Here is a 20,000-nt window from a genome sequence, read left to right on the forward strand (position 1 = left end):
ATAGTATGTACAAAAAAAGTCATAGTATAGTATGTACTAAAAAGTCATAGTAGAGTATGTACTAAAAAGTCATAGTATGTCGAAAAAAGTCATAGTACAGTATGTACAAAAAGTCATAGTATAGAATGTCAAAAAAAGTCATAAAAAAGTCATAGTATAGTAGGTCGAAAAAAGTCATAGTATAGTATGTCGAAGAAAAGTCACAGTATAGTATGTACAAAAAAGTATAGTATGTCGAAAAAAGTCATGAAAAATTCATAGTATAGTATGTAGAAAAAATTCATAGTATGTATGTCGAAAAAAGTCATAGGATAGCATGCACAAAAAAGTCATAGTATAGTATGTCAAAAAAAGTCATAAAGTCATAGTATAGTACGAACAAAAAAGTCATAGTATAGTATGTCGAAAAAAAGTCCTAAAAAAGTCATACTATAGTATGTACAAAAAAGTCATAGTATAGTATGTCGAAAAAAGTCATAGTATAGTATGCACAAAAAAGTCATAGTATAGTATGTCAAAAAAAGTCATAAAGTCATAGTATAGTATGTACAAAAAAGTCATAGTATAGTATGTCGAAAAAAGTCCTAAAAAAGTCATTGTATAGTATGTACAAAAAAGTCATAAAAAAGTCATAGCATAGCATGTCGAAAAAGGTCATAAAAAAGTCATAGTATAGTATGTCGAAATAATTCAGAAAAGTCATAGTATAGTATGTACAAAAAAGTCATAGTATATACGTCAAAAAAGTCATAGCATAGTATGTTGAAAAAAGTCATAAAAAAGTCATAGTATAGTATGTCGAAATAATTCAGAAAAGTCATAGTATAGTATGTACAAAAGAGTCATAGTATATATGTCAAAAATGTCATAGTATAGTATGTACAAAAGAGTCATAAAAAAGTCATAGTATAGTATGTACAAAAAATTCATAGTATATATGTCAAAAAAAGTCATAGGATAGCATGTCCAAAAAGTCATAGTATAGCATGTCAAAAAAAGTCATAAAAAAGTCATAGTATAGTATGTCGAAGAAAAGTCATACTATAGTATGTCGAAAAAAGTCATGAAAAATTCATAGTATAGTATGTACAAAAAAAGTCATAGTATATGTCGAAAAAAAGTCATAGTATAGTATGTACAAAAAGGTCATAGTATAGTATGTCGAAAAAAGTCATAGTATTGTATGTACAAAATAGTCATAGTATAGTATGTCAAAAAAAAGTCATAGTATAGTATGTACAAAAAAGTATAGTATGTCGAAAAAGTCCTAAAAAAGTCATAGTATTATATGTACAAAAAAGTCCTAAAAAAGTCATAGTATAGTATGTACAAAAAAATCATAGTATAGTATGTCGAAAAAAGTCATAAAAAAGTCATAGTATAGTATGTTGAAAAAAGTCATAGTATAGTATGTTGAAAAAAGTCATAGTATAGTATGTCGAAAAAAGTCATAGTATAGCATGCCGAAAAAAGTCATAGTATAGCATGTCAAAAAAAGTCATAAAAAAGTCATAGTATAGTATGTCGAAAAAAACTCATAAAAAAGTCATAGTATAGTAGGTCGAAGAAAAGTCATAGTATAGTATGTCGACAAGTCATAACAAATTCATAGTATAGTATTTATAAAAAAGTCATAGTATAGTATGTCGAAAAAAGTCATAGTATAGTATGCACAAAAAAGTCATAGTATAGTATGTCAAAAAAATTCATAAAGTCATAGTATAGTATGTACAAAAAAGTCATAGTTTAGTATGTACAAAAAAGTCCTAAAAAAGTCATAGTATAGTATGTACAAAAAAGTCATAAAAAAGTCATAGTATAGTATGTACAAAAAAGTCATAGTATAGTATGTCGAAAAAAGTCATAGGATAGCATGTCGAAAAAGTCATAGTATAGCATGTCAAAAAAAGTCAAAAAAGTCATAGTATAGTAGGTCGAAAAAAGTCATAGTATAGTATGTCGAAGAAAAGTCATAGTATAGTATGTACAAAAAAGTATAGTATGTCGAAAAAAGTCATGAAAAATTCATAGTATAGTATGTACAAAAAAAGTCATAGTATAGTATGTCAAAAAAAGTCATAGTATATGTCAAAAAAAGTCATAGTATAGTATGTACAAAAAAGTCATAGTATAGTATGTACAAAAATGTCAGAAAAAAGTCATAGTATAGTATGTACAGAAAAGTCACAGTATAGTATGTCATAAAAAAGTCATAGTATAATATGTACAAAAAAGTCCCAAAAAAGTCATAGTATAGTATGTCGAAAAAAGTCCTAAAAAAGTCCGAAAAAAGTTATAGTATATTATGTCGAAAAAAGTCATAAAAAAGTCATAGTATAGTATGTACAAAAAGTCATAGTTTAGTATGTATAAAAAAAGTCAGTATAGTATGTACTAAAAAGTCATAGTATGGACAAAAAAGTCATAGCATAGTATGTCGAAAAAAGTCATAGTACAATATGTACAAAAAGTCATAGTATAGTATGTACAAAAAAGTCATAGTATATACGTCAAAAAAGTCATAGCATAGTATGTTGAAAAAAGTCATAAAAAAGTCATAGTATAGTATGTCGAAATAATTCAGAAATGTCATAGTATAGTATGTACAAAAGAGTCATAGTATATATGTCAAAAATGTCATAGTATAGTATGTACAAAAGAGTCATAAAAAAGTCATATTATAGTATGTACAAAAAATTCATAGTATATATGTCGAAAAAAGTCATATGATAGCATGTCGAAAAAGTCATAGTATAGCATGTCAAAAAAAGTCAAAAAAGTCATAGTATAGTAGGTCGAAAAAAGTCATAGTATAGTAGGTCGAAAAAAGTCATAGTATAGTATGTCGAAGAAAAGTCATAGTATAGTATGTACAAAAAAGTATAGTATGTCGAAAAAAGTCATGAAAAATTCATAGTATAGTATGTACAAAAAAAGTCATAGTATATGTCAAAAAAAGTCATAGTATAGTATGTACAAAAAAGTCATAGTATAGTATGTACAAAAAAGTCAGAAAAAAGTCATAGTATAGTATGTACAAAAAAGTCATAGTATAGTATGTCATAAAAATGTCATAGTATAATATGTACAAAAAAGTCCCAAAAAAGTCATAGTATAGTATGTCGAAAAAAGTCCTAAAAAAGTTATAGTATATTATGTCGAAAAAAGTCAAAAAAGTCATAGTATAGTATGTCGAAAAAAGTCATAAAAAAGTCATAGTATAGTATGTACAAAAAGTCATAGTATAGTATGTATAAAAAAAGTCAATATAGTATGTACTAAAAAGTCATAGTATAGTATGGACAAAAAAGTCATAGCATAGTATGTCGAAAAAAGTCATAGTACAATATGTACAAAAAGTCATAGTATAGTATGTACAAAAAAGTCATAGTATAGCATGTCGAAAAAAGTCATAGTATGTCGAAAAAAGTCATAGTATAGTATGTCAAAAAAAGTCATAGTATAGCATGCCGAAAAAAGTCATAGTATAGCATGTCAAAAAAACTCATAAAAAAGTGATAGTATAGTATGTCGAAAAAAACTCATAAAAAAGTCATACTATAGTAGGTCGAAGAAAAGTCATAGTATAGTATGTCGACAAGTCATAAAAAATTCATAGTATAGTATGTACAAAAAAGTCATAGTATAGTATGTCGAAAAAAGTCATAAAAAGTCATAGTATAGTATGTCGAAATAATTCAGAAAAGTCATAGTATAGTATGTACAAAAAAGTCATAGTATATATATCAAAAAAGTCATAGTATAGTATGTACAAAAGAGTCATAAAAAAGTCATAGTATAGTAAGTACAAAAAAGTCACAGTATATATGTCGAAAAAAGTCATAGTATAGTAAGTACAAAAAAGTCATAGAAAATTCATAGTATAGTATGTCGAAATAATTCAGAAAAGTCATAGTATAGTATGTACAAAAAAGTCATAGTATATTATGTTGAAGAAAGTCACAAAAAGTCAAATGTTTGACACCCTGTTAGGAAAATTATGATACATAGTTTCCCTCTTATTATTTATTCTTCCCGAGAGAGAGTTTTTCCTCGCCACTGTCACACTGAATGCTTGCTCTTGGGGGGAATTACTGGAATATTTGGGTGTTTGTATATTATAGAGTGTGGTCTAGATCAGGGATCTCCAACAGTGGGTCCAGGACCCCAAGGGGGTCCTCAGAGTCACTGCAGGGGGGCCTCCAAGTTATTGTTAATTGTTGAAAGTTTTTTTCAAAAATTAAAAAGTCTTAACATGATTCCAACATATTATTAGCAACTATAAATCCCCACTGATGATAGGCTTAATGGACAATAGGTAATGTAGTTACTAAGGTAGCCATCCACAGATACAGTTCATCCCAAAGGATTGACTGTATGTTTAACATTAAAACATGATTTACAAAATCATGCCAACAATTATTAGGCTATTTATATAGCTTAGTATTCTATGCAGAAAAAGGTTTCTATAAATGCTTTAGGCTGCCCTAAAAGTTATTGTAGGACCAGATTAATATGCAACTTCCATTTTATACACTATATGTAGTAGGGGGTCCCTGATCCGTCTCTCTATCAGTTAAGGGTCCTTGGCTTGAAAAACGTTCAAGACCCCTGGTCTACACCTACTCTCTCTGTAAAGTGTCTCGAGATAACTCTTGTTTGTTGTGAATTGATACTATAAATAAATTAAACTGAATTGAACATCTAAACTGACAATGGACAATTGACGACATGTAATCCTGTTATGATTGTATTTCACACATAAATAAGCTACTGTTTGAGTCTTACTTTAGTCACTTTCTGTACTTGTAGTTGTGCTGTGAGTACTGTAAACTGATTCTACTTGCAAGTAAACTAAACTTTTAATATAACTTCAGTTGTTTTGGTTTTGTTTTCGACATACTATACTACAGCATTTTTTTTACATATTATATACACACTATACTATGGCTTATTTCTCAAAATTTTCGAAATATTACAATATGACTTTTTTCAGCATATTATATGACTTTTATCGACATACTATACTATGACTTGTTCTCAAAGTTTACGACATACTATAAATTTTTTCAACATCCTAAGACTTTTTTCCACATATTATACTTTATGGATGTGAACCCTGTACCTTCTTGCTGTGAGTCCACAGTGCTAACCATTGGGCCACCATACTGCTTTGAGATGCTGTGACTATTTTGTGAGTCATAGTATAGTATGTAGAAAATGTTGATTAAAAAAAAGTAGTATAGTATGTCGAAAAAAGTAAAAAAAAAGTCATAGTATAGTATGTCGAAAAAAGTTTAAAAAAAAGTCATAGTATAGTATGTCGAAAAAAGTAAAAAAAAAGTCATAGTATGTCGAAAAAAGCCACAAAAAAGCTATAGTACAGGATGTCACAAAAAGTCATAGTATAGAATCTTGAAAAAAAAGTCATAGTATAGTATGTCAAAAAACGTCATTATACCACGTATGTATGTTGAAAATTTGGAGAAAAAAAGCCATAGTATGGTATGACAAGAAAGTCACAAAAAAGTCAAAATGTAGAAAAGAAGCATGGTGGCCCAATGGTTAGCACTGTTACCTCACAGCAAGAAGGTACAGGGTTCAAAACCACAAAGTATAATAGGTAAAAACAAAGTCATATTATTAGCCTGACCAGCCAGCCCCACATCTAGATGTTGGGTCTGGGAACTCCCAATTGGTCAGGGCTCAATCTGAGGGGCGGGATCAAAGGTTGTCTTTCAAATTTCCTCTGCACGCAATAGGATAGTGCTCCAACCAATCAGAGCAACGAGTTGATACCGTACTGCTTTCCTATACTATGGCTTTTTTGTGACATTTTTTAGACATACTATACTATGACTGTTTTTCGACATCCCATATCATGAATTTTTTTCAGAACTTTCATGCTATTATGTGACGTTTTTTCTTAAATATTGTACTGTGTGTTTTGAACGCTGTAATTTCTTACTATGAGGCCACAGTGCTAAATACTGGGTCACCATGCTGTACTATACTATGACTTTTTTTGACATACTATACTATGAATTTTTTTCAGAACTTTCAACATGCTATAATATGACGTTTTTTGAGATACTATACTTTGAGGACTCAAACCCTGCACCTTCTCACTGAGAGGCAACAGTGCTAACCACTGGGCCACCATGCTGCTTTCCTTTGTTATGTTTTTTATTTGACTTTTTTCAACATACTATACTATGACTTTTTTGTGACTTTTTCGACATACTATACTATGGCTTATTTTCCAAATTTTCGACATATCATAATATGATTTTTTGACAAGATGGACAATTGACGACATGTAATCCTGTTAATTTCAGGCTATTGTGGCTTACTTTAGTCACTTCCTGTACTTGTGCTGCGAGTACTGTAAACTAATTCTATTGCAAGCAAACTAAACTTTTAATGTAACTTCAGTGGTCTCTGTCTATTACTTCATAATGTAATTATTCTAACATACTATACCATGACTTTTTAAATCATACTATGACTTTTTTTTTTACATACTATGACTTTTTTTACTATGACTATGTTTTCTTTTTTTTTTTTTTACATATTATCCTTTGTGGATTTGAACCCTGCACCTTCTTGCTGTAACAGTACTAACTATTGGGCCACCATGCTGCTTTTCCATATTATGGCTTTTTTGTGACTTTTTTCCGAAATACTATACTATGACTTTTTTTTTCAAAACTTTCGACATTCTATACTATGGCTTATTTTTCCAAATATTATTATATGGCTTTTTGCAACATACTATAACATGACTTTTTTTTTTTTTTTCAACATACTATACTATGACCTTTTTCCACATACCATACTATGCCTTTTTTTGACATGCTATGTTATGATGTGTTTGGGACTTTATTTTTTCCACATACTATACTTTGTGGATGTGAACCCTGTACCTTCTTGCTGTGAGACAGTGCTAACCACCATATAGTATGTAGAAAATTTTGATAAAAAGACATAGTACAAGATGTTGCAAAAATTCACACTATGGTACGTAAACATTTTTTTTTAAAGTCATAGTATAGTATGTTGAAGATTTTTAAAGAAAAAAGTCACAGTATAGCACGTCGAAAAAAGTCATAGTACAATATGTAGAAAAAACATCATAGTATGTCGAAAAAAGCCATAGTATAGTATGTCGAAACAAGTCATTATACAATGTATATACAGTATGTTGAGAAAGTCACAAATAAGTTATAGTATGTTGAAAAAGTAAAAAAAAAAGTTATACTTTAGGAAAGCATCACGGTGACCCAATGGTGAACAATGTTGCCTCACAGTGAGAAGGTTATGGGTTCGAATCCACAAAGTATAGTATGTAAAAAAATAAATTAAAAAAAAGTCAAATTCTTGGGCCGCCATGCTGCTTTCCTATTGTGACTTTTTTCGACATACTATATCATGACTTTTTTTTCAAAACTTTCAACATACTATACTATGACTGTTTTTTGACATACTATAATATGATAGCCTAGAAATCTAGATGCCCCCTTGTGGCAGCAAATGTAATTTGCAGCCAGGGTCAGTCTAGCAACTTCTCCGTTGGCTTTGCGAGCTGGAAAAACCAAACTCTAGTCAGGTCCAATCACATCGTGTAGAGAGTTGGTGGGCGGGGCTTATGGCTGCTGCTGCTGCTGCTGGTGAACAGAGGTCTTCTGGAAGACTTGGAGTTCAGCTTTTCTTTGAAAAAAGAACGAAGAACGGCACTGAAGTCCTTCTTAAAAAAGGGAAGATGTGTTCGGAGTTTAAAGTTGAATCTATCAACTAGCGTTGCTCTGATTGGTTGGAGCGCTATCCTATTGCGTGCAGAGAAGAATTTGAAAGACAACCGTTGATCCCGCCCCTCAGATTGAGCCCTGACCAATGGGGAGATCCCAGACCCAACATCTGGATGTGGGGCTGGCTGGTCAGGCTAATAATATGACTTTGTTTTTACATAATGTTACACTTTGTGGATTTGAACCCTTTACCTTCTCACTGTGAGGAAACAGTGATAACATTGGGCCACCATGCCATATTATACTATGACTTTTTCGACATATATACTATGACATTTTTTCGACATTCTATGCTATGGCTTGTTTCGACATATTATACTATGACTTTTTTCAACATATTATACTATGACTTTTTTTGACATACTATAATATGACTTTTTTCGATATACTATAATATGACTTTTTTCGACATACGGTATATACTATGAAATTTTTTCGACATTCTATACTATGACTTTTTCGACATATTATACTATGACTTTCTTTCGACATACTATACTATGACTTTTTTTTCGATATACTATACTATGACTTTTTTTCGACATATTATACTATGACTCACAAAATAGTCATAGCATTTCAAAGCAGCACTGTGGTCCAATGGTTAGCACTGTGGCCTCACACACTCAAAAATATTTAAAAAGTGATAGTACAGAATGTTGAAAAAAGTTATAAAAATGTCATAGTATTGTATGTCAAAAAAACTAATATTAAAGTATGTCGAAAAAAGTCATAGTATAGCATGTCAGAATTTGCTTCTTTTTAAGGTCCCTGATTTTTGCTAAATTGACAGCAACTTTTAATACTTTTTAAAAACACTACACCCGGTAGATTTAAATGAAAAAGAACACAAATAGACTAAAACATAGTTGTCTAGTTGAGCACAAAATCCACATATGTGGCCATGTTTAAATCTACGTATTTTCAAAATAGAGAACGTACTGTACATGATTTAAAGCCAAAATTAAAACCCAAAAATAAATTAGCAAATTGCTTCAGTTGTAACATCCATTTTCTCAAAGTTACATTATGTTAATAAAGTATAAAGGCACAGACTTTTCAAATTATTCTACACTTGTGTTACCACAAAATAATAATGTAACATTGACATCTTGTGAACAAGAACAGACTGTTCAATGTAGGCTGTGCACAAAGTCTCACTGTAATTATTCTTGAACTTTCCATAAAAGGCCGACACAATACCTCCACTTATAAGCTGTAATTTTGTAATTCAAATGAGTCAATGTACCATTTACATGATGTGGTAAATCGTACAAATTAATGTTCTGGAGCAGGGAAGGTTTTCTTAGACATTTTGTGGGGAATATTCAATAAACTGACTTTTCAAGGTATTAAATTAAACATGAAATAAACTGTCATTTAAAAAAAAACAATCATCCTGCATTACTTGTAAACTTGCGTGCCGCTTGAGAAGACCTTTCTTTAAAATGCTTTATTTTACCCAGGTTGAATGCAGGGGATACTTTGTGGCTTTATCTTTTCAGAATGACAGCAGGATTGATTAGTTTTTGTTGTCTAGCCTCATATTAATCGACATTTGGTTAGAAAACAGCTAGGTGTATGGAAGCAAATAAGAGACATAACTATTAGAATTTCATAAGCCACTGAATACTTTATATTGAAATATTTTTACTTTGAAAACCACATATCTTTGAAATTAAAATACATCAATCAGAATTTCAAATAAACGGTTATATCTTAAGTTATAGAGAAACTTTAGTTCGGGCTAGTTAAACATCATTAATTGGCTTACAATTAGTTGCTTAAAACTATTAAAATGAGGATGTAACTGTCTTGGTTTATGGTCCCATGACATGATGCCTTTTGGATGCTTTTATATACTAGGCGTCAGTGGTCCCCTAATACTGTATCTGAAGTCTCTTTTACATAGACCTTAGTGGTCCCCTAATACTGTATCTGAAGTCTCTTTTATATAGACCTTAGTGGTCCCCTAATACTGTATCTGAAGTCTCTTTTATATAGACCTTAGTGGTTCCCTAATACTGTATCTGAAGTCTCTTTTATATAGACCTTAGTGGTCCCCTAATACTGTATCTGAAGTCTCTTTTATATAGACCTTAGTGGTCCTCTAATACTGTATCTGAAGTCTCTTTTATATAGACCTTAGTGGTCCCCTAATACTGTATCTGAAGTCTCTTTTATATAGACCTTAGTGGTCCCCTAATACTGTATCTGAAGTCTCTTTTATATAGACCTTAGTGGTCCCCTAATACTGTATCTGAAGTATCTTTTATATAGACCTTAGTGGTCCCCTAATACTGTATCTGAAGTCTCTTTTATATAGACCCTAGTGGTCCCCTAATAGTGTATCAGAGCAGGATACCCAGGGCTTAGTTTACACCTATCATCATTTCTAGCCACTGGGGGACCATAGGCAGGCTGGGGGGGGAACTCATATTAAAGTGAAAGGAGACTTTTAGTGTCAATAACAACGACAAAGGCCACCTGACCAAGCGTCCGTAATTGACAAGATGGGAGTGAGAATGTGTTGGATGAATATGAAAATGATCAGGGAGAAGGAAAAGAAAGCGAGCTGAGAAGTGGAAGCCTGCAGATCCTGCGGTGAAACTCGCCCGGCAACAGCAGAAGAGATATTAAAATCTATCCGTCACACTGTTTCCCATCCGTGACTTCTGATCTGAAACGTGTACATGCTTCTTATACACGGCCCGTATTAGTTAGTGACACACACACAGGCTGAGCACACACGTGCAGCGTTGAGTGATGGAGTTAATTACGCAAACTCTGCCACGACCACTGAAGTAGCCTACAATCTGCTTTTAGCTGCAGTGAAATCAGAGCCCAATTTGCTGCATTTAATCTGCTCGACTCAGCGTGAACACGTTGAAGGTCAGTGCACGAAACGCCCCCGAGGACGAAATAGTTTTACAGCACAAATGAGCCAGCAGCAGCAGCGACAAAGTCTGCAACGGTTATTAATGGCGGGATTATCAAAATGGAAAGCCTGGATAGAGGTAATACTGCAGTTAGGGGACTAGGTATTAAAATGATGGCGGATGGAAATGTGGAGATAATGGCTTTCGCTCGGAACAAAAGGCACTGCCCTCAGTTTAACACTCACGCACATTATTCCTGGTTGTCCCTAAGCGCTGTGTGCTTCCTCAGGGCGTGTTGGACGCCAGGCCAGCGCAAAACCTCCATTAATAACTCACGGTTTTGTGTCTTTTCAGTGGCCACAAATTAATCCCTAAATAAACACAGAGCTGCTTAATGAAGGAGGAAAGCGTGCGGTGCAGAGGGAGGGAAAGGGGAAGGCCTTGATTGACGATGAACCTGACCACCGCCTGCAGAGAGGAAGCACGAGAGGAGCATTTCGTACAGTGTGCGAGAGCAGAGAAAGTCAAAGTATGAGTCATCGTACAAGTTTCTTTTGACACCAAACTCACGCAGCTTTCAGTTTTTAAAGCGCCCATATTATGCTCATTTTCAGGTTCATAACTGTATTTTGAGGTTGTACCAGAATAGGTTTACATGGTTTAATTATCAAAAAACACCATATTTTTGTTGTACTGCACAGGTCTCTCTCACTGCTGCAGATCCTCTTTTCACCTGGTCTCTGTTTTAGCTACAGAGTGAGACCTCTTTTCATCTTCTTCTTCTGTATTATCTTTGATTGCACTCGCACATGCTCAGTAGCTCAGATGTAGATCATGTCAGCTAGCTAACTCTAGAGACAGTAAAAGAAAGGCTGTTTCTCCACCTTCAGTCAGTTATAAGGCAGGATTAGCTGGGAGACTTCTTCTAAACCAGGGAGCACATGGAAGTAGTTCTTTTGGTAGATTATGGTGAACTTGTGTGTGTTGTAGCAGTGCTTTGCTATTGAGAACGACGTAGCATGCTAGCATTAGCATGCTAACGCTACGAGCTAACCGTTGTGGTTAGCCGATTTTAAACAGCTCACTAGGAGACTGAAGGCAGGACACATTCAGAAACTGTATCTCACTCAATACACCATGGATGGATTTTTTTCAAAGTTTGTATGTGTGTGTGGAAGCACCAGAGACACAAAAAAACACCCCAAATCCCATAAAAAGTGTTTTTTTCATAATATGGGCACTTTAAATCAGGGCTAAAGTCATTTCATTTACTCACTTTTCCGCCTTTATGTTGACAGGACAGCTAGGTGAGAGAAGAGGGGGGAAGACATGCAGGAAATCGGATTCGAAATCCTGGACTTCTGCGTTGAGGCATAAACCTCTCAGTATATGTGCGCCTGCTCTACCCGCTGATCCAACCTGGCCACACTAAAGTCCCATTTTATTTTTATTTTATCTCCCCAAAACTCACGCAGCTTTCAGTTCTTAAGTCACATTTTATCCTCGCAGCTCTTTTTCTAGCGCAGCTCCCAGTCATCCACAAAGCGTGAAACTCCAGTAATAGCAAAACAATCTTCTGACAGCAGCCACATTTGCTAGTCAGATCCCAGAGCTGCTCAAACTGCAGACCAAGTCAAACTAACCATCAACAGACCAGCGTGTAGCATCTTGGGGGGATCCTAATAATCCAAACTAAACCTTTCCGACAGATATTTCGCCCATTGTTAACAACTGGTCGGCAGGGACCAATAAAGGCTCGAAATCTAAAGTTCATTTGCAAAAAAACTGATGAAAGCCATTCTTAAAATGAATACAGCCACACCAGTTTGTTCACAACAGAACTGTCCCAATAGATATAGAACAACAAATGCTAAAAAGGAAGTAGTGGTGTTGGTGGGAAATGTGGTCTTATAGTTGAGATAAAATCTACAGACATAAATAAATGTATTAATAAATTACAGTTGGATGTTTCTCTCAGGTGTCTTATCGTAAGTACCGCTCTATAGAAGATAATACTGAATCTATTTAGGATACATTAAAAAATATTGTTTAAGGTATATTAGCCATTCAGAATACCAAGACAGTTTTTACATATTAAGTTCAGGCAAGATTGAAAAAAATTTAATTATTACCTGCAATATAAATGCAAAATTATGAGATTCTTTATAACTGAACGAATTACTTGTTCTCTTGGAGCTATATCAATCACAATTCCACCCAAATTGCTATTTTTTGTTTCTTTCTAGAAAGGCACAGTTGTCTACAGTCATTACTTTGAATTAAAACCACTATTGATGTATTGGTAGAAAAATATAAGGATAATAAAGACAACATGAGGCTCTTTCCCCATTGATTCCAATGGAAAACTTAAAGTGATGGTTCGGAGTAATTTCACCCCAGGGTCCTTTGCACCATGACCTCGAGCCAAACACTCCCCCAGAAGCTTTTTTCCCCTGGGTCGAACATTGGGAGAGTTAGCGTAGAGTAGCGTTATCAGCTGAATAGCTTATTAGCGCAGGGGCTAATGGATCCGAAGTGTCTCTTAACATTACCCCGCTAGTCATGCCCGAAATGATACCAAACGTCTACAGTAGTACAAATAGGTTATGTACTCATAAAACGATGGATTGTAAAGTTTGTAAGTACACCAGAAGTTTATGTAAATAACAGACGTGTGTGCCTAATATCCTGTATAATAAGTGTTTTATTTGTAAGTGTACTTTTTTGTACGAAGCACATTGTGTTATATTAACTTATATGAAATGTGCTATAGAAATAAAGTTTGATTTGATTTGATTATTTTTCACGCGACACATTATTATGAATAATTATTGATTTTCTAATATTGCACCTGTCAGTACAGAAGGAAATATTCTGGAGCCTATTTTGCCATCAATACTGCCGATGTTGTCTTTGCTGTAATCAGATCAGAATATATTTATGTTAATGGGAAACATCCATGTGTCAGGATGAGGCTAGCAGCAGCAGTGCCGCATTCAGACCTTTCAGGTGTCTAAAGATGTAGAAAGCGCTCTTAAAAAATAGGATTTTGCCGCTTTCTGAACATGGCCTGAGAGGACGAGAGAGGATGACACAGAGCTAAAGAGAGACATAGAGAGAGAGAGACAGAGAGAGAGAGAACGAGAGAATGGAAGTGGTTGGGACAGGACGGCGAGCAGGGACATCATTAGGCCTATTTTAGGGGGGCTGAAGCTACCCCAAAATATTCCTAAGCCCCCCCTAAATAATAATAACAACAATAACAATTCAATTTATCAATAACCGTATCCTCATTCATATTCAGACGCAACAAATGATAAATGTCCAGTTACAAAAAAATAGCCGAAAATTCAGATGTTAGACAGAAGTACAGAGAGAAGTCGTCGTGCTATCAAGATGATGCACCGAGCCGTCTGGTTGCGTTGGTGTGAACTGGCAGCTTTCACAGCGTTGCAAGTAACTGGGGGACCCCCCACACATACACACACACACACACACACACACACACACACACACACACACACACACACACACACACACACACACACACACACAGATACACGCTGAAAGTAGGATTGATTACACCTAGTGTGATACAGAGTGAAATTGTGAGTTGTTTGAGATTACCTGCTTACCTTTAGCTACGTTTTCTTGAGGTAAAGGAAAGGGGATATTTTGGTTTGCTATGGAAAACTAAAGTCTAGCTAGAGTGAACGAGGGAAATACAAGAAATGGTTAACTTAGCAAGCTAATCACAACTCTTTATTCATTGCCAATAATCTAGTCCATCTCTATAGTAGGCCTATTCTAAAACAATATCAATCCCCATTCAATGTTGTTGTCACTGAAAACTAAATGCCATAGGGTCCCTGTTAATGCTATAGACTGAGCCATCGTTAAGGTTATCTATTTCAGATGGGCTTTTCCTACTATGACAAGTCAACCTGTCTGCTGTGAAAAAGATCCATTGTACCGGTGTATCCTTCAATTCACTGAGCAGATGAGATGGATATTGGAAGATATTTCAGCAGAGAGAGAGAGAAGCAGGAGATTGGCAGAGCAGTTGATTCCGATTGAGGTCAGTAATGGTCTATAGGTCTAAGGACTGTTTGGTTTTCTTCTAGTAATAAGCATTTGTTGGCAGGTCTAGGTACTATGCATAGCCTAAACTAAATTATTTCATTATATTTTATTATATATGCTAGCTATATTCTGACCAACTTAACTTTCTGCATTCATTGGCTCTGATAAATTAAATAAATATGTAGATGTTGCCTAAATGTAGGCTAGGCTAAAGATGAGCACATGCCCACAGATACACACGTGAAAAAAAAATGAAAGCAATCCTACATACAGGACATACAGTACAGTAATCATTACTCTAAATCTTTTATTCCTTCCGCCATCAGGTTATTGTATTTAGACAGTAGCCACTTTAAATAGGATCCCTATTAATATCTTACATCATAAAGTATGCAGTGATGCCTATTTTTTTCTTTTTCTTGTACTGCTATTTGTCATATTTGTTTAAATTACCAACTTATTAGCTATCTGGCCTCTGTTTGTCAGTTTTTAGACATTTTGGATGTTGTTTTATGTGACCAATTTGCATTTCGATGTCATTAAATTAGCATCAGGGTTTTTTTTATCTTAAAGGATAAGACAGAAGCAAAATGGAATGGAAGAAGAGGATATGTCTGTCACTTTTGACTTGTTAACATCTTGGTTTCTTGACTGGTTGTTGACATAAGTGGAGCTCTAATACAGTAACAAAAGATGTGAGTGCAAAGATTTTGCAAACGCAAGTTACACATACCCTGGGGGCTAAGCCCCCCTCTGTCTTTCAATCCTAGTGAGGTCCCTGACGGGGAGTGAGATAAACGCTCGGCCGGAGGTGGTGTAAACGACATCTTTGGTGTGGAGTTGCTCTCGGGGCCACATGGCGCAGCAGCCCCTCCCAGAGAGCCTGTTTGCCCTCCACTCGGCTGCCCCGCAGCCTGCTGGGGTGACAACATCAGCAGCACAGCGGTGCAGCCGCTAATGTTCTGCGTTAACGCCTCCGTTAATGGAGCCCGCTGGCGGCCTTCAAAGCTCACAATCACAATCCCCATTTGTGTTTTCGTTTCGTTTCTTCCTCGCAGAAATGACACGGGAAGTTACACGGCTGGTTTGTGTGTCGAGGAGGGAGTGTGGGCGCGCGGCGGGGATCAAACCGCTCCCGCTGCGAGGCCGCTGTGTCACGGCCGCCTTCCTCACAACTTCATACGCTCAGTTCAGAGGCATCACACGCAGGATGAACTCTTACAAAACACATGATGCACTGAAACTCAGCTGGCAGCGATGACCCAAGTGAAATTCTTTAACCCTCATGTTGTCTTCCTCGTCGACCATGACCGAGACACCACAAATGCTTATAAGTCAAGTCCAGAGTACAGCGGAGTACCACTTACCGTTTCTTTTGATTTTTTTATTTCTCACAAGGTATACTTCCATACCTTGAGTCAGGTGGGTTTAGGATGCTTAAAGCGTAACTCTCGCCAAAATGCATCCTAGGGTATTTTTGTGAATGTACCTGAGTCAAACTTTAGTTTAAAAGCATAATTAAGACAGAATCGCCACTTTTAAGATTCACCGTATTCTCGTTTTTGGGTCAAATGGCCTTTTGAATGGGAGAGCAAGGGACAGTCTCATGCTAGTCTCAAAATAGCTATTTTCGAAATACTAAGAAGGCTCAGTCATTTGGTCTCCCCAACTTGTGGAGTCTCCACGTGTAGCTTTAAAGGAATAGTTTGACATTTCGGTGAGAGACAGAGAGAGCAAAGGAACGTTATTTCCCAAAATATAGAACAATTTGAGAGTTCAAACAACCCCAAACAGTAACATGAATAAGTATTAACTTCAATATAATATCCATCTGAGGTTCCTGTGTGTAGCAGGTTAAGTTTCCGTTCACACCGACTTGCTGTCTTTATTCAGGGAGCCGATCAATACGAGACGGATGAGAAAGTCTTCTGATTTTAGGAGAGCTTATTCGACTCCAAACACCGATTCCTCATAATGTAATAACGCAGAGATTTACTAAATCATCTACGTGATTTTTTTAAAAACTCGCACTGGGATCAATTTGGGTTTTGGGAAGAGAGCAGAGAAGAGCTTCCACTCACTGTTTCCAGATCATTGAATTTCCTAAAAAAAAAACTTTCCAGCCTTTTTCAGAATTATTTCAAACGAGTAATGAGCACACATCGGCGCCGTGGTGAATAATCCCGTCTGCTGCGCTGCTTAACACGAGCTCGTTTCATGTGAGATTAATTGACTTGAGCGTACGGAGCTGTTATTGATTTAACGCCTCGCAGGAGGTGCTTCTCGTCTCGCAGTCAACAACCTCTAAAAAACACCTGCACGCCTCCGACGAAACTGACACAAGTCAGCGTGACACGTGACAGGTGTCACCCCTACGGCTAAAGTGTCTCCCTCATGTTTCTAAGTCTAGATCAAAATATGATTTTATGTTTAAAGCACCTTCTGATTGAAATAACTTACCAGTAAATATTCGTTCCATTTCATCTTTCAGACTGTTTAAACATGCCTTGGCAATTCATTTTCATATTAATTGTACATGTAGACTTTAATTCTCTCCAGTGTTATCTCATTCTTCACTCTTCTTTTCTTATTGAACCACTTAATTTCACTGTCTTTCTACAGTAACGTTTGGCTATATGTTGATGTATTATTATTCCCTGTTATTTATTATGTTGTATAGGCTCTGTTTGTTTTTTTTGTGTTATTGTATCTGTTTCTTTTGTGTTTTGTTTATTATGTTTGTATGTCTGTAAGGTTTTTTGTTGTACTTTGTTCAGGACCCCTTCGAAAACGAGATGGTACATCTCAAGGGGTTATCCTAATAAAAGAATTTTAATGCGTGTTGTGTGTCAGTTGCATACCGTTTTCTATGTCTTTGCCAGGGGGCGGTGGCAAATGCCACCCTAAAAGAAAGCCTTGCCACCAGCCCAGTTGGCAGCAACGAATTAAAAGTTTTGGCCAATTTGACCATTTACGAGCTCGAATCTCCAATGCAACTGTTTGCTTCCACCTCTCACACATCTGCCACTCATCACCTGGGTCTTAACCTTAATGCCTGTCCTGTGATTAATGCCCCTTACTTCTATCTCCTGTTAAGTGAGATCACATTGCATGGTCACTTATTCCTAATATGAACTGTTTCACATGAAACCTCAAATGCAGGACATTGATTGGATGAGATGAAGTTTGTCTGTGTGAGTTTGTAAATGGCAGCCTGTGGCCCTTTTTGTAGTGCGTACATACTATTTCTCATCAAACTGTGATAACTGTGATTGAATTCAGTATATACAGTATACGTCTGACATATGTTGCCACCAGTGTTGCCACAATTACTTTGAAAAAGGAACTTAGTTACTTTACAGATTACCTGATTTTAAAAGTAGTTTAGCTACTTTAGAGATTACTTGATTTTAAAAGTAACAAAGTTAGATTAGAAGTTACTTTATTAGTTACATTCAGCAGCTGCCGACAACCCCCCCCACAGCCTCAACATAAACATGACAACCGGTTTACTGTGAGGCGGCTCAGCGTGGCCAGTAGTAGGATCTGGTTCATTATGGCACCAAAGAGAGCCAGTCAGCCGTGTTTAAGGGCAGCATTTCCTCTACAACATACCGCCACAACAACTTCTTCAACTCTCCCCCACTTACTGGTTTATCACCGAAGTCCAGCTTTTGTTGTTTGGGTGGTGGGGGGCCTCCTGCTCTCTGCTTCCCACCACCTGCTGGGACTTGTTCTGTAGGTTTGACTGCAGCGCTGCGACTCCAAATGTTTCTTTGATTTGACGTAGTCTCCACCAGCACAGAGTGTACAACCAACCTTAATACTGTCGTCTTTAGCTGACACAAACTCTAAACAGTGACTGGATTTCCATCTCTCTCCTCCCTCCATTGTTGTTTACGTTTGTGTCGCTGCGTGGTACACGTGAACTGTCCTCATGCTGAAAACGTGACTTGTCACATACGTGACTTCACTCCCCGAGACGCAAGAAGAAAGCAAAAATATATATTTTTACTAAGGAAAATGACAAATAGTAATGCAGGACATTGATTGCATGAGATTAAGTTTGTCTGTGTGAGTTTGTAAATGGCAGCCTGTGCCCTTTTTGTAGTGCGTACATACTATTTCTCATCACACTGTGATAACTGTGATTGAATTCAGTATATACAGTATACGTCTGACATATGTTGGTACCCCATAAATATTTTTCTAGAGCCGCCCCTGGTCTTTGCACACCAGAAACGTGTGTGACGGAGTCTGAAGGCCAGTGGAAATACACACACTGACTCGAATAGAAACCTAATGAGCTGGTGGAAATTTGGGGGTTTAAAGGGGCCTTACTTCTGGGAGAAGAGGTCTCTGTAGGGGCTGCCGTGCTGCATGGCGATGCCGTAGCCTTTGCTGCTCACGCTGCTGCCCGACACGGTGATGGTGCAGTCGTCGTCCGTCAGCGCAGCGTACTCCAGCACCGCCATGTCCCACAGGAAGGCGTAGGGACTCTTCTTCGCCTGCAGACACACGGCAACACAGGAAGACATCAGTCACAGCTTGGTTCTCAGTTTTGATCAGCGTGCAAAATCTCCTCGCCACTCAGTAATAAAAACAGCAGCTGGTTGTTCAGTGAGGAATGCACACTGAAACGTGGTAAAAAACGTGTAAAAAGCTAAACTAAAACTGTTAAAAAACATGTTAAAACACACACACAAACACACGCACACACACACACACACACAGACAGACACACACTAACACACACACACACACACACACACACACACACACACACACACACACACACACACACACACACACACACACACACACACACACACACACACACGTCATGTTTTTAGAAATGCCCAACCAGGGACAAGAGTTGAGAATTAGCACTAGCTATGAACTCTATTTGCTGCGCATATAGGTGCTAGTCTAAAGTCAGTGGAGCTAGTCTAAAGTTATTCAGATGCTATTTTATGGGCATGCTTGGCCATAATGTAGCGTGTGCACAACGCGCATACACTTCTCTCATCTAAACGGACACAGCAGTTCCCATTTTTGCAAACCATACATAATTACAAAGGAAAATATTACTGAAAATGCGCTTCAGGTGTTTGGATCGGTCAGGAGGCACTTTACAGTACAGTCCTCAAAAAGTCCCAGCATGCTTTGTGGCTTGTTGTGTTTTACACAACATTTCCATGAGTCACGGATGTGTTGATGACATAAATGA

The 20,000-nt window shown here is 36.3% G+C and overlaps 1 protein-coding gene across 1 annotated transcript in view; it reads right to left on the reverse strand.

Moving 5' to 3' along the window:
• Positions 1 to 20,000, reverse strand: part of LOC114548083 (glutamate receptor ionotropic, delta-1) — a 674,316-nt gene that overhangs the window by 72,260 nt on the left and 582,056 nt on the right. Inside the window, exon 14 of the mRNA XM_028567790.1 lies at positions 19,112 to 19,278. Coding sequence (XP_028423591.1) covers positions 19,112 to 19,278 — 167 coding nt within the window. The remainder of the gene's footprint in view (positions 1 to 19,111; positions 19,279 to 20,000) is intronic.

Source organism: Perca flavescens, chromosome 21 (genome assembly GCF_004354835.1).
Source record: "Perca flavescens isolate YP-PL-M2 chromosome 21, PFLA_1.0, whole genome shotgun sequence".
Classification (NCBI taxonomy): domain Eukaryota; kingdom Metazoa; phylum Chordata; class Actinopteri; order Perciformes; family Percidae; genus Perca; species Perca flavescens.